At 44.8% G+C, this 15,535-nt stretch overlaps 1 protein-coding gene across 5 annotated transcripts in view; it reads right to left on the reverse strand.

Moving 5' to 3' along the window:
- ptprz1a (protein tyrosine phosphatase receptor type Z1a) overlaps positions 1-15,535 on the reverse strand; it is a 91,243-nt gene that overhangs the window by 22,361 nt on the left and 53,347 nt on the right. For 3 of the 5 annotated variants that reach the window (XM_078282857.1, XM_078282856.1, XM_078282855.1), the window contains exons 8-13: positions 12,418-12,568; positions 9,905-10,086; positions 8,271-8,397; positions 5,920-5,960; positions 3,475-5,818; positions 339-477 (exon numbers count right to left, since the gene is read on the reverse strand). In XM_078282857.1, the coding sequence (XP_078138983.1) occupies positions 339-477; positions 3,475-5,818; positions 5,920-5,960; positions 8,271-8,397; positions 9,905-10,086; positions 12,418-12,568 (2,984 nt within the window). The remainder of the gene's footprint in view (positions 1-338; positions 478-3,474; positions 5,819-5,919; positions 5,961-8,270; positions 8,398-9,904; positions 10,087-12,417; positions 12,569-15,535) is intronic. The other 2 variants (XM_071908975.2, XM_071908973.2) reach the window with 1 other exon arrangement.

The raw sequence follows: 15,535 nt of genomic DNA on the forward strand, positions 1-15,535 counted from the left end.
AGTTTATGGATGATTGTGTTTACTATGAAAACCTATCCATCTAGTGTCTGTGTATCTCAATTTTATTCGAGTCCTCACTCAAAAAACAGAATTCTGTTAATTTTTGGTGCATTAGCTAATATGGACAATCTTGAAATAAACAAAGAGCCTGCAATCTGTTTCTTCTTTTTTTTTTTTTTTTTTACAGCTGAAACGTCCATGCCAAAAGAGAAATAAAAATAACAAAAGAAGAAACAGTGTGCAGTTTTATCCACAGAGCCTTACAATGAGCCCAGAGGGACTGGACCCCGCGGCCGGCAGTCTCAGTGCCGGCTCTCCACCGGCTGAGCAGGTCCTACCTCCAGTAGATCAGGATGCCGATCAGAACCACCAGACCCAGGAAGGTCAGGGTGGAGACGACAGCCAGGGGAACGACCGCCTTCCTCTCCCTCTCCCTCACCAGACCGACCCTGGACTCATGACTGCTGTTACTGGCATCTGGAGAGAGAGACAGACACACAGGTAGGTAGGTAGATAGATAGATAGATAGATAGATAGATAGATAGATAGATAGATAGATAGATAGAATAAACTATGGCAGATTGCCATGTAGACAAAAAAACAAGCGTAAAGGAATCACATTTCTATCAACTGTTTCAGATTTGAGTTTTACTGCTACAAACATTTCTCGAAGGCGGAGAAGCTCTGGAGGCAGAAATAATCTGATTGGTTGAATTAAACCTCAGTGGGCGGAGCCGAAGAACCACAGTTTTTCAGAGTGCAAGTTAGCTAAATGGCAAACTTGCATGACAAAGAAGGAACTCATCAAAATATGAATAAAATTATAAAGTTGGAAGGTCAGCAACTAGCTAGCTTAGCAACATAGCTATAGGTTAGTTTGAACTTGGAAGGTCAGCAGCTAGCTAACTAGCTTACCTAGATAGCTACAAACTAGTATGGCTAGTTTGAACTTGGGAGCTAGGCTAACTAGCTAACCTAGATAACTTAGTATGGTAGATTGCATTATTTCAGTTAGCAGCAGAGCGCTAGGCTTCATAATATTAGCTTCCTCCTCTCTTACCTCTTGTCTTTTTAACTGAGCTTCAATCTAACATTACTTAGCCAGAAAAACTGGCTTTTTGTCTCAGCCCACTGAGGTTTAACTCAACCAATCAGATTATTTCTGCCTCCGAAAAATGTTGGTAGAACTAAAACTACAGTCTGCTCAGCTGTTAGTACCTGCTTCAGTAAGAATCATGAATCATATTAGTAGCCCAGGACACCGACACATGTATGACCGTTCACATTCATCCATCTACTGCAACACAAACACAGGACTATCACACTCCAACCACCTGTCAACCCACTCCACACAACACAGAGAGGCACAAAGGCTTGTAATTATAGTTAACACAGATCAAGCCAAACACATTCATCAGACCGCAGCAGCACACAAGCCATGCTGAGCAAAAGTCAAACAAGCAGCATAATTGCGATGGTGTACCTTGAATAACAGCAATGAAAACCTGACAGCTGAATCTGACCTTATTGAGCTGCTCTGAATCTTCCGTTTATTCGTTTGCAAAACAGTAAGGAAAACGCTAGTATGGATTAACCTTGACTGGAAGCCTGTTCGTCAATACTTACCACTTCTGTACAAACTGACTCAGTTGAATGTGAATGGCTGGGTCAGGCCTGTTGACTAGTATTTCTAATGCAGCATAAAGCCTGTTCATTCATCCAACAGATCTCTGGCTGCTTCTCAAAACCTGGTCACACTGGCAGTGATAATGGCAGAGAAAGAGCCTGGACTGAATGTGTCTACTCAAAAATGCAAAAGGTTATTTGTGTTTGGTGCAGAGACTGAAGCAACAAGGTGACTCAAAGTGGCTCTGATGAGAATTAAAGGCAAACACCGTGAAAGCTCTATTGATAGTCCAATTTGAAAAGATTTCAAACTAAAGGATAAGTTCAGAGTGTGAGGGATAGGGAAGGTTACTGAGATGGGAATAAACATAAACTGGGTACGGCAAGGTAGAGCCGCATCTTAAAAAACTCACATCAGGACCAATGTTCTCACTAAGCTGATCATTTGTTTTTGTTTGTTTGGTGGGAAGGAGGAAAGTCCGCACTACCAAATGAATTACAAATGTTTATTATAATGCACAGCAGCAGACAAAGAACAAACAAACACGTTTCAGTCTGCTGCTGTTGGTTATAATAAACATTTGTAATTAATTTGGTAGTCCAGACTTCCCTCCTTTTGTTGAATCTTTATGCACAAGAGTCTGCAAGAGTTTAGAGTTGAGTGGGCAAGTTATTTATTCTTTCTTTGGTGCATAACCAAGTAGGAAGGTTCGAAACATCTTGCGTATTCAGTAAAACGTGTTAGAAACACAATCTGTATACTAAATTACTTGAGTAAGCGATTGCGCCACTTGTCCCCAGAAACTTACTGGTTTGGAGGTTTTGATGGTAAATGATATTAGACGTAGGGACACTGCTGTACCTCGGGGTTTAGTGAATTCACGCCCCTGGTTACTGAGGATTTTAAAGCCTCTTGGAGACTGTATGCAGTGTAGATGGAGAGGTTTAGCACCTCTGACAGAATCTGGAACAGTTTAAGCCTGAGAAGAGTTTTGCTGCTCTCTGGTGGCCATGCATCGACAGATCACACTGTCTGAGGCCCTTTCTAACATCTGGGAGTAGAATCAGAGTAGAATAGTAGGAGTAGAATCTCTATGCTTGTTGAGGACATTGGGTTGTAAACTGAATTTCTGAAACTGCTGTAGAGGATTTTGCGTGTCAGCCCATGAATTTTAACACTACAAAAGACTAACTACAGTGCTTTTCTTCAGCGGATACGTACAAGATGTAACAGAAACAGCTGGAGACCTCAAGTGGAAGTGGACTCAGATGATGAATCAATATCAAACTTGGCATGCATCAACCATGCATCTTCTAGACAGAAAATTACCTACAGCACTGCATATGTCTGAAGTAGCTATACCCTCCCAATTCGTTCACATGAATATTTCTATTTATTTCTTAATTCACATAAGAAGTGGCTTTAGAGTAGGAAATGTTGGGCTGATTTGGCGTAAACGAAGTATGCAGCATAGCTAAAATATCTGAATGTGTCTGGCACCGAATGCTTCTGGATAAATACAACAGAAGTGGGATTGAAATGTTAAGGAACAAAGCAGAGAAGAGAGCAGAAGAGACATTCAAATGATGATGATGATGATGATAATGATGATGACTTTTAACCCATGACATAACCCAAGGATCCCCAAACTTAACATGTTTTGTCTTGAATGCATGTATTTTTTTCCAGACAAAACCTTTTACTCACTCTCTCATACACACACACAAAATGAAATTTAGTTTTTTCGCAGACAGATGGTGGATTAGTCATCTTTTGGATCTCCAAAACACTTCCTGATCCCTTGGCATTTTGTCATAGATGTAGGACCCACGCGGACGGCTGTTTACCTGCGACTGGCTCCTCCTCCGACTCTCTTTCTGTGCGCTCGGGGATACTGAAGTCAGAGGATGTCTCGTTGTCGTACAAGCTCTCACCTTGCCCCGAGCCGCTCTCGTCCTCCCCGCCCAGCGACCAGGGCGAAGTCGAGGTTACCGCGGATACGGTTGCAGTTGCCGTGCCTCCTACCTCTGTGGCGATGGCGCTGCCGCTCTCACTTTCGAAATAGAACGCAGAGGAGCGTTCGTCAGAGTCGTCCGGGGTCGTGCCGAACTCCGAGGCCGGCGACGGGGGAACGGTGGGAGTGACTTCGGTCGAATAAGAGAGCACGCTCTCTCCGGAGGCCGACGCTGGAACCCTGTCCCACTCCTGATCTATACCCTCCTGGGCCGAGCCGGAGGCACTGCTGCTATTGTCTAACACCTGTCCTTCTGAGGTGGGGGTGGAGGGAGAGGCTGTGGGTGAGGAAGGGGCCGAGGTTTGGAGGACAGAGTTCCCGTCTGACGCCGAGAACCAGCGGTCCTCGACACCGGACGCTGTGGCTGCAACAGAGAGGGGCAGGTCACTATGGGTGGCTGGGAGAAGGCGGGAATGTGGAGAGGACGATGAAGGAGAGATAGTGCTATAGGAGAGCAGAGGCTGGTCTACGGACAGACCATCAGAACCCACCACAGACAGAGAATGGAGAAGGTCGTCTACGGCACTACCGGGGGCCGAAGGGAGGCCCGCACTAGAGTAAAGCTCTAAGCTAGCAGTGCCCCAGGCCGAGGAGGGCAGGGGGATATGAGGAGAGGCATGCAACCAGGACGAGGACGCCGACGGCTCGAGAGAGCAGGTGCACATGGCGTCCACGCCGCTAGCTAACGGAAACCCATCACCGCTGACCTCGGAGAGAAAAGAGTCTATCGCGCTCCCCGTCGCGTACCTCGAGTCCTCGAACCCACCTGAGAGAGAGTCGGTTAGGCCGGGGGTGGCGCCGGAAAGGGTGAAGTCGCTAGAGAGGAGAACTGAAGGCTGGAGGGCGGGGCTGAGAGACAGAGAGACCACTGAGAGCGATCTAGAAAGCTCTGAGGGATCCCAGGGGGAGTCGGGCGGCTCGGCGGTGCCGCCTGACGGGTCCGGCGCTGTTTGGAGAGGGGGAGTATCGCTAAAGGGCGAGGGGTCACCAGAAGAGACCGCAGACGAGGAGCCAGAGAACACATCACCATCACTATCATTATCATCAAACCCAACACCGGGAGAGACGGGGTCAGTCTCCCAACCAGACAGGGGGTGCGGGGGGTGAGGGGGGTGAGACAGGGTGGCGGCGGTGGAGGCAGGGAGCGTGGGGGTGGGACCAGCCAGGAGTGGGTCTTTGCTAGACAGAAGTGCAGTAGCGGCATGCTGGGAGTCGCCTGCAGAGGGCGCCACAGACAACACAGGCCTAGACGAGGAGGAGGGAGGGGCATGCAGGCAGGCGGGGGGGGCGGAGCTGGGGAGGTCGCCAGGGTCCGAGGTGTCACACAGAGGGGGGGCGAAGGAGGAGGAGGAGGAGGTGGAAGGGAGGACAGAGGGGCGCTCACCGTTGGACACCGGCTGCGTCGTCTGCAAGAGAATGCCACTGAATATGGCAGAGGTCGTGGTAGACGATACACGAGGCATGCTGGGAGTTGTAGGCCGGCGCGAGGGATCAGAGGTCGTTTCCAACGCGCTCTCTGGAAGACCTCCGGTTTTAGTGGACTCGCTTCCGTTGTTGGTGGCTTCGTTCACGGGACGCGCCATGCTGCCTCGGTCAGTCTTGGCCCGGATGAAGGGTGATGATGTTGTGCTGCTCATGTCGCGGGTTCGAGGCGCCGCTGTGGTCGCTGCAGCGCTGGACACAGGAGTACTTCTACCCAGCACACCTTTTGTCTTTGCAGTGGGAGTAGTGGTGCTAAAGCCACCATTAGTTCTTGTAGTGGAGTGTATTGCAGAACTGCTATCAAGGACACCATTTGTCTTTGCAGTTGAGTATACAGGAGTACTGCTACTAAGCACAGCCTTGGTTGTTGTAGCGGAGGAAATGGACAAGTTGCCACTGAAGTCACTTGAGCTTCCTCTGGTTCCTGGTGACAGGGTGACCTCCGGTGGCGGTCTGGCGGTACTGCGGTGCGCATTTTCCTTAGAGGTGGTCTGAACTCGATCAGAACGACTGGGTGTGACCGGGGAAACCGGATCAGCAGTTCTCCTATGACCCGACTCTGTTGTGGTTCTGACACCGGGCAAAGGGAAAAACGGTAAACCGGCAGTTGTGGTCCTCGGTGAGTCTATAGGAGTCCAGTCATAGTCCTCGGTTTGGACCGGTTCATTCCAGGACAGATCTGGATCGTAGTTCCCCTGTTGGTGAGATAAAGCATTAGAGACAGCAATGAAATACATTTAACTTTCCAGCTGAACAGTGAGGTGAGGTTTATGAATAAAAGAAACTGTGTCCTTACTTCATCATCATATTCATTTGAATCTGGATCCAGTGCTTTTTCTGGAAATAAGCAGAGGTTGGAACATTAGATACACAATATAAATTGGTTGAGAATCAGATCAAACACAGATAAAAAACAATCATAGAATTAACAATTTAAGCCTTGTTTCGTTTAGATTTGTGAATTTTCCTAATGTCATAAGGTTGAAAATGTAACAAGGTTACTGACAAGCCCATTCCAACGGAAAAGAAGAGACATCTGACAAGGAAAAAACAATTTGAAAACATTGTGATCAAAACAGTACGGAGAGGAGAGGCGAATGCTGAGTCTGTGTTTCTGGATGTTTCAGAACGGTGAAATGAGCAGATCTCTGTTCAGTTCTGTGACATTTCATCCACCTGAGGAAAATCTTCCTGAACCTGATTATGAAATCTTTATGAATGTGTTGCTGTTGTCGATTTGAAGGGGAGAGATGACAGGTGAGAGAGTGAAAAAGAGGGAGAGGTTGTTCACACCACCTGAAGCAGTTTTACACACAAGATTGAGCGGCAACAAACACACACATGCATGCAATATATCAGGGACGTTTGGACTCTCATGTATCTGGTGATTCACACACAGAGAAAAAACCATGGTCATATAGCATTTGCAATTAATTCTCCTTTTCCGTTTCAACCTGCTCGCAGCACCAGACTAGCTGTCAGTCACAGAAAAGCAGACTAACTTTCAAATACTTTCCTACGATTGCCTAAGCTCTCTGACTCTCACTGTTTTGTCCTAGGTGGTAAACCCCACCCGTCTGGCAGCTAAGAAGGATAAAACAAACTATAAAGAGTATTTGCAAATACTATGTTGACGCAGGTCTGACACACAGCACACACAGGCAGTTTGGGGGCAGATGGTAGCGTGGCTCTTACCTGTTTGGGGCTAAGTGACACATCATGGAGACCAGATCAGTCTGGTTTGTGAAGCATGAGGTGAGTTTTTACAAGTTTAATGAACCGGGTCGGGGAGATGGTTTAGAGGATTTGGTGCGAAAGGGGCGCAAGTGACATTTGGGCTGAAGTGTTATATCACTGGAAAGCTCCTGTTGAGCTCTATCTGATGGTCAAAAGAACACATTTGCAACCATAAACAGAATTAAAATAAAGGGGAAAAAAATCTCAGTAGTACAAATAGTTCCTGTGTTATGTCTTAAATAAAAATATATGCAATAATTTCAAGTTTTGTTTTTGCTCAGCTCTAAAATTAAGAAAAGGTCACTTACGCCCGTTTCACTCTAAATCCTCGATTTCACACTGATGCGATGCTAAGTGAGTGTTGCATCCGTTGCTGATTGCCGCAGCATCACAACATGTCAGGTATCACAAAATATTCAGTCACGCAAATCTACTGAATGTTGCAGAATATCGCTCATTCATGCAAGCTGACACTGAAATAGGATGCAGAAGTGTTTTCATAACAAGGCAAGTTAGTTTATTTATTATCAAGTTCAGTCATAAAATACAAAGTTACCATGATTGCCATTCCAATCCATGTTACACAAAATGCTGCACACATGCAAACATTCTCTTACTGTGAGAGGCAGGAGGAAGGGTTGCCATTGCGAGAAAAAACAAAGATGGCGGCTTTGTCTTTCTTTGTGACATGGGACACAGGAAATGAGCCTTGACCCCAACCTAAACATGTTCTTTCATCATCTTAGAAATATAGAGAAAGCACATTTGAATAGAGTACACAGAGAAGCATGTAAAACAGTGAGAACCATAGAAAAGACGACAGTATGTGTGTGATAACATGCTCACAAAAAAATATATATATATCCCAGAGAGGAGCGGAGCGAGAGGTGGAGAACGAAACCAAGAGGAAGAGAAACAAAAAGCTGAATTCACAACGTTCGTATCATTCAGGGTCAGAGGGAGGATGTGTGGGAGGATGGAGATGTTTCTTAGAGAGAAAAGAGGCAGGATTGTTCAGTAAATGTTGGTGATAAAGCATATTGACCAAGGAAAACGCTCAGAAGAAGTGGATTTATTGCCTCCATACCGGTCAGATCTCACCAGCCAGGTTAGCGTCGTTTCAGCCAGTGAATTCGTTCCTTCTACATCAATTCAATCCAAATCTTTATTGTCCCACCGGGGAAATAAAGGTGTCAGATCTAGGTCTTAAACTGTTAAGAAGCGTTTGTTATCTGCCATTACTTGTATAACTCTTCCTCTACTCTTCGTACTGCTAGGAGGAGCTGGGGAACCGGTTCGCAAAAGATCAGCCCTACTAAAACAAAATCAAACTGCAGCATAGTGAGAAACATCTGTACGGTTCGGTTGCCGAACACTAAGCTCGGTCCCGGGCGCGGCGGCCGCTCTTACCGGGGTCGTCGATGGGCATGTCGACCGTCAGCTGGTCGCTCACGCGTCCGTACAGACCGTTGGTGCAGACCGCCACCACCTGGACAACGTAGCTGGTGTTGGGCAGCAGGTCCTGCAGGATCGCCCCCTGGTGGAGGGAGGGGGGAGAACAATAGTGTTAAAGGATAAGTTTGGTGATTTTGTTCCTATATATTGAGTCTCTTCATCCCTGTAGTACTTGGACCCACAGACAATACTGGCTCCAGAGTCAGCTGTCAGTCTGTGAAAACGATCCGGAGAGCGACCGACATATTTCTCTCGGCGGCCCGGAGAGCGGCGGCACCGACCGTTTCCCCTCGGCGGATCGTCTTCTACCGAACTCTACTGTTTACGATCTGACCCGACCGTCCGGAACCAGATCACTCCGCCGGGAACCGCCTTTCACCCCACAGCGCTCTGTGCTGCGGCAGAGGAAAATAGTTCTGTGGTTTCCCGATTAGTGAAAGTTGAGTAACGGAGGAACTGAGTCTGTTTCCTCTCGACTGTGGAGACACAAACGGCTTCTCTGGAGATATTCTGACAAACAGTTTGGACTCGTTGTTGCAGCAAGAGGCAGCGGAGCTTCAACTGACAGCTGACTGGAGACAAGACTGTCTGTGGGTCCAACAGCTACAGACAATACTGTCTGTGGGTCCAACAGCTACAGACAATACTGTCTGTGGGTCCAACAGCTACAGACAATACTGTCTGTGGGTCCAACAGCTACAGACAATACTGTCTGTGGGTCCAACAGCTACAGGGATGAGGAGAGGAATTATATATAGGTCTACTGCTACTACTGCTGCTACTACTACTACTGCTATTACTACTAATGCTACTGCTATTACTACTAATGCTACTACTACTACTACTACTACTGCTATTACTACTAATGCTACTACTACTACTACTGCTATTACTACTACTACTACTGCTATTACTACTAATGCTACTACTACTACTACTACTACTGCTGCTATTACTACTACTAATGCTATTACTACTAATGCTACTACTACTACTACTGCTATTACTACTACTACTACTGCTATTACTACTAATGCTACTACTACTACTACTGCTATTACTACTACTACTACTGCTATTACTACTAATGCTACTACTACTACTACTACTGCTATTACTACTAATGCTACTACTACTACTACTGCTATTACTACTACTACTACTGCTATTACTACTAATGCTACTACTACTACTACTACTACTGCTATTACTACTACTACTAATGCTATTACTACTAATGCTACTACTACTACTGCTGCTATTACTACTACTAATGCTACTACTACTACTACTGCTATTACTACTAATGCTACTACTACTACTACTGCTATTACTACTACTACTACTGCTATTACTACTAATGCTACTACTACTACTACTACTACTGCTATTACTACTACTACTAATGCTATTACTACTAATGCTACTACTACTACTGCTGCTATTACTACTACTAATGCTACTACTACTACTACTGCTATTACTACTACTACTAATGCTATTACTACTAATGCTACTACTAATGCTATTACTACTACTACTACTACTACTAATGCTATTACTACTACTACTACCCCCCCCCTCCTCACCACATCCTGGTCTCCGTCGGTCAGGTACTCGGCGGGGGGGTTTCCTGCCTGGGCCAGCCGGTAGCTGACGGAGTATTTCTCGATGCTGGAGTCGTACACGGCTCTCGGGCGCTCCCACATCACCAGCAGGCTGCTCAGGTTCTGAGGCAGCGCCTGGACGCTCTCCGGCTCCGAGCTGCACACTGAGGGAGGAGCAGAAACACATTCAACATTTACTGTACCAATACTACTATTACATTATAGCACCGCATTCATAGTTTTTTCCACTCAATTCTAGTTTAAATGACTTGTTAAAACAGGCACTTTTTGCAGTGTGGGTTTGCAACTGGGGGTTGGGGGTTGGAGTATGTGTGTGTGTGTGTGTGTGTGTGTGTGTGTGTGTGGGGGGGGGGGTGATATGAACTTGTGACACTCTGTGGTTCTGGGTCAGAGTTGAGATTATGAGAGATAATTCAGATGAGACACTCTGTGAGTCAGGATTAACACAGATTACAGGCTGAGGATCAATGACAAACAGTCAAACCTCCAGACAATAGACAGGGAAACTCCATCTGAACCACCGACACATTTCCTCCTGTATCTGTATCTGTATCTGTGCTAAACCTCAGAGGATTTGCACTCTGACTGATCCTCTCAGAGTGACGGCTGCTGGACGGACAGTAACACCAATACATGGATTTACACGTCACTTTTACCAGTGGACAGAAACTTTTATTCCCTACTCAGGTTACACACTAAGTAAGACTGACAGATTCCTGGTTGGGTTTAAATGAAGAGTCAAGACACTGATGTCTGCAGCTGACCGTCCTCCACCACTAGAGGGCAGAGTGAGGCAGCAGAACACGGATGAGCCGAGTATAAACACAAACTGTGACAACAAAAGATGAGCTAGATAAAGTACTACTACTAGAAGTACTGCTATTAATACCACTACTACAATTACTGCTACTACTGCTACTACTACTACTACTGCTGCTGCTACTACTACTACTACTACTAGAAGTACTGCTATTAAGACCACTACTACTACTGCTACTACTACCACCAGTATTACTGCTACCACTAGTACTACCTACTAGTGGTACTACCTACCTAGTAGTACCTACTATTACTACTGCTACCACAATTACTACTACTACCACCACCACCACTACTACTACTGCTACTACTACTCCTTCCATTACCAGTACTAGTACTACCACCACTACTACTATAAGTATAAATTGTCTGAATTGTGACGGGTCGTGTATCGTTTCATAATTTGGCGTTATGAAGTCCTTTAAGACTGTAACTGTGATTTCTGGCTATACAAATAAACTTGACTTGACTTGATAGTCTCATAATCAGGATGATTTTTCAGGTAAATTTGTACTGCAGCCTGAACAGACAGAGAGACTGTTCAGACTGGAAACACCAAATCGATCTCCAGCCTGGCCTACCAGAACCGGCCTGCCGAAACCCACCGATCAATAACATTTCATCACTAATTATCGAATAGAGCCAGTGTGCGGTGTGAAATCGATCGGTGACCAAGTCGACCCCGTGCTCCTCTGTCACCGTGATGCTATTTAGGTCACTGAGTCCTATTCTCATCCTCCTGACAGTTTTTCCATCATTTTCATCCATTTGTACAGTTTTACAACCAGCCTGGAGTTCAGTCACAGGGGGTCAGCCAGCGGTCCGGAGCCGGTCAACTACAGCCCAGATGTGTTGATATTACTAATAATCTTTATTTGTATAGCGCTCTTTCAAAACAGGGTTTACAAGCTGCTTCAACAAACAATTAAAAGCATCATGAAAATAATACGTTTACCAATAATTGTAAATAGGCAAACAAAGGTGGGAGACAGGACTTTGACAAAGCAAATTCTGACAATACATAAAAGTCTCTCACTTTTTTTCACCTATTTACAATTATTGGTAAACGTTTTATTTTCTTTGTTCCACCGGCATAAGTTTCCTCCGACCGGATTTCAGTGTTCCACTTGTTCAAACTGAAAGGTTTAATAAACATAAAGAAAGAGATTCACTTAAACACAATTCAGCAGCAGGACTAGTTTTTTATATATAGTCAGAATCTGCTTTGTTGGCGTTCCTTTATGCGCTAGAAGTGATTTTCAGACTGTTCCTCCAGACGATGGCAGTGAATGGAGAGAGAAAAAAACACAATTCTCCAGTCTGCTCTACCGGAGCAACAGATCACAGAATCACTGATTTGGGGGTTTTATCATGGAGGAAGAGACACAACCCAAGATACTACTAGAGCTACACAGAGATTTAAACCCAGACTTTGTGAAGCCTGAGGATCTGAAGCTGCACACTGGCTCATCTGGGGTTAAAAGGTCTGAGATTTACCTTGAAGTCAGACTGACTGCTTTAAAATTATCTGTGAAATCTTAAAATTAGCTTTAAACTCTAAACAGGTAACCAGTGATGTGATTTCTGTAACTTTCTAACAGGCAGGCAGACTGTGTGTGTGTGTGTGTGTGTGTGTGTGCGTGTGTGTGTGGTACCAGGGGTGAGCAGCTCCTCGGTGCCGGTGTAGGAGGAGAACACCTGGCCCATGAACTGCTCCTGCTGCTCTCTGTAGTTGTTCTGCAGATAATCCATCAGCATCACGTATCCCGCCTGCTGCATGGTCATCACCTCACAGAACACCTCCAGCTGCAGAGACACAGCAACAGTCACACACAGCCTCTGACCAATCAATCAATCAATCAATCAATCAATCAATCAGCCAGTCAGTCATTTAGTCAGTCAGGCAATGACCAAACTTTTAATTCCTTGTATTTTTTACTTGAAAATCCCATTACTTTTACTTCCTGGAAAGTGGAAACGGTGTATTTTCATTGGTTACTTCATGCTGTATCAGTAGGCAACATGACAATTCCAACCAATGAAATCATCACAAATTTACAAAAAAAGTAAATGACAACACTTGTTGGTCCTGGGATTCAAACCAGCGACCTTCTAGCCCCTCTCCTCCTGAAACAACTGGATCAAACACATATTCATCATGACGAGCTGCATGTCTCTCCTCTCTCTGGTTAGTCCGTTCTTATTTGCGTCTCAGAGGAAGATGTGATCGAAGCGTTGGACACAGTTTTGTACAGCTCCTGAGCACTTTGCATTTTATTTTCTATATGAGCATCATGTAATAAAATATAATATATTTTTGGATGCCTCAGTGAGAAGGACTTGGTGTGCGGATTCTCTCCATGTTGGTTGAACTGATTCTTTCCTGGAATCCATGCAGGAAAGTTTGAGATTTTTTATTAACTCCTTTTAACACTTATATCAACTCATTCTATTTTTATTCCTATTTTAAACTCTCTATATTGTTGTTGTTTTATATTTTATTTTGAATGTCTTTTTATGCCATATTTATGCATTTTACATTGTCTTATGTTTTTATGTCCTTTTTTAATATTTTTATGTAAAGCACTTTGAATTTAGCCTGGTAAGACCATCCTGATCACGTGACCTCACACTCTGTTTCGCACGGATCAGTCTGGACTTCCAGCCGCCCACATCGATTTCTTGAAATTACAATGTAACCGGGCCAATCAGGGACTGCGTCATAGTTGATGACGTAACCGGGCCAATCAGGGACTGCGTCGTAGTTGATGACGTGAATGGCGTCTCCCGAAGCAACGAGCGGTAACGTTAGTAGAGTAAACACAGCCATAAGTGCAGTTATTGCAGAAATAGACTCAATAACAACAATTAAACAAGAACAAGAGTATGCACTAGCGGAGTTTCTGTTGATAAGTGCTATAGAAATACATTTGCCTTGCCTTGAAGAGTGTTGGACTTTAAGTGTGCGCAGCGACCTTCTTTGTATCTAGAGTTTCTTCCACAGCGACAGCAGAGCGTCACTCACAGGTGAGTCACTTCCCTCTCGTTACGCAACACAAACCGTCTGACTCACATAATAAATATCACAAAGCAGTGGAACCAGGTTGTTAAGTCCATTAAGTTCATTTGTGGATGTTTAAGTCGTGACTTTAAACCATTAAGTGCTGGCAGCCGGGACAGACTGGAATCCAGACAAGATGAGACACGTCAGGAGGGTTTAGAAAGACCTGGAGACCTGGAGACCTGGAGACCTGGAAGACCTGGAGACCTGGAGCCACAGTCAAATGATCTGAATCTGCCTCGGTCTTCTCAGCTCTGGCTGCTCTTTTATCATGTTGTGTTTCTTCCGGCCTTGAAAATACTTGAAAGTTTGTGGATTTGAGAAAAATAAAATCAGGCCTTGAAACATGACAATGTTGAGTCTTTGAATTTCACCAAACAAAACAAAAAAGTCACTGAAAAGTTCAGTTGAATTGGAAGTCCAAGCGAGTGTGGGAAGCCTGTTGTTTAACAGTTGATATTAATTATACTACTACTATTACTATTACTACTACTACTACTAATAATAATAATAGATTAGTATAGCCCTTTTTTAAAGTTACAAAGCGCTGTAAAAAATAAGGAACAAAACAAACACCAACAAACAATCAGCTGATGCAGTCAGAAACCTTCTGTGTTTCATGTGATTTAATCTCATAATAATCCATTATGTATTATTATTATTATTATTGGTATGTAGCTCAGCGAGCGGCAGGTTGAGACTTCAGCTTAGAGAAGAAAGAAAACTGACTGAAAATAACCTTTAAAGAGCTGAAAGAGGGAATTATCATTCCAGACCTGAAAGGATGGGCGAGGCCGACAACAGGCTGTCAACAGGCCGCCGTGTGTGTGTGTGTGTGTCTGCCCTTAGGGTGCCTGTGATTGACATCCATACACAAGCAGTCATTAAATCAAACAAATGTTGTCTGACAAAAGCCTTTACGATGAAACACATGGCCTCACACACACACACACACACACACACACACACACACACACACACACACACACAATGAAGTTCTCAACCAAAAGATGTGTCAACAGAAAGGTTCCCACAGTGACGTTCAGCCACACGCACACACACACACACCAATCTTTGGAAATGCACTTCAATACAGTCTACGTTCCCCTTGTGCACCAACATGACCAGAAACTCTGCTACAAAAACATCTCTGTCTCCATCCAGTAGTTAGTTGTGTTTTTCTTCTTGGTGGATAACCGGCCAATCGTAGACGAGGTGACGTCACCTCCAGATATTTCCAGCAGCTACAGTGGAGTTTGATATGAGAAAATGTTTCAGGATGTAAAACATCAGCGGTAAACGTCAGGTTTTGGTGTCAGTCCCTCAGAATCAAAGAGCGAGGGCTTCTTTCTAGAGCCGCCATTTTGCACCGAGAGACGTTCAACAATCATACAGGGAGAAATCCATCGTAGAAGAGGAGAGAGACCAGTTTCTCCACCACAGGAGCAGGAGAGAGACCAGAATGCACTGCAGCAGAGAGACAGGCTGGGGTTTGAGTAAAGCTTTCCTGGGTTTCAGTGGAGAGTTTCAGTGTCCCGTGATGCTCTGAATGTTTCAGAGGCTTTTCCACCCGGATGAGAAGAAAACTCTGGAGGAAAACGCTGAATACTTTGAATTTTGGCATGAAAATGGTGCGACTTAAAGATATTGAATACTGACACAGAATATTGACAGCTTCAGTCCAAAAATATCTACATCAACCTTTAAAAACC

The sequence above is a fragment of the Centroberyx gerrardi genome, chromosome 4 (genome assembly GCF_048128805.1).
Source record: "Centroberyx gerrardi isolate f3 chromosome 4, fCenGer3.hap1.cur.20231027, whole genome shotgun sequence".
Taxonomy (NCBI): Eukaryota; Metazoa; Chordata; class Actinopteri; order Beryciformes; family Berycidae; genus Centroberyx; species Centroberyx gerrardi.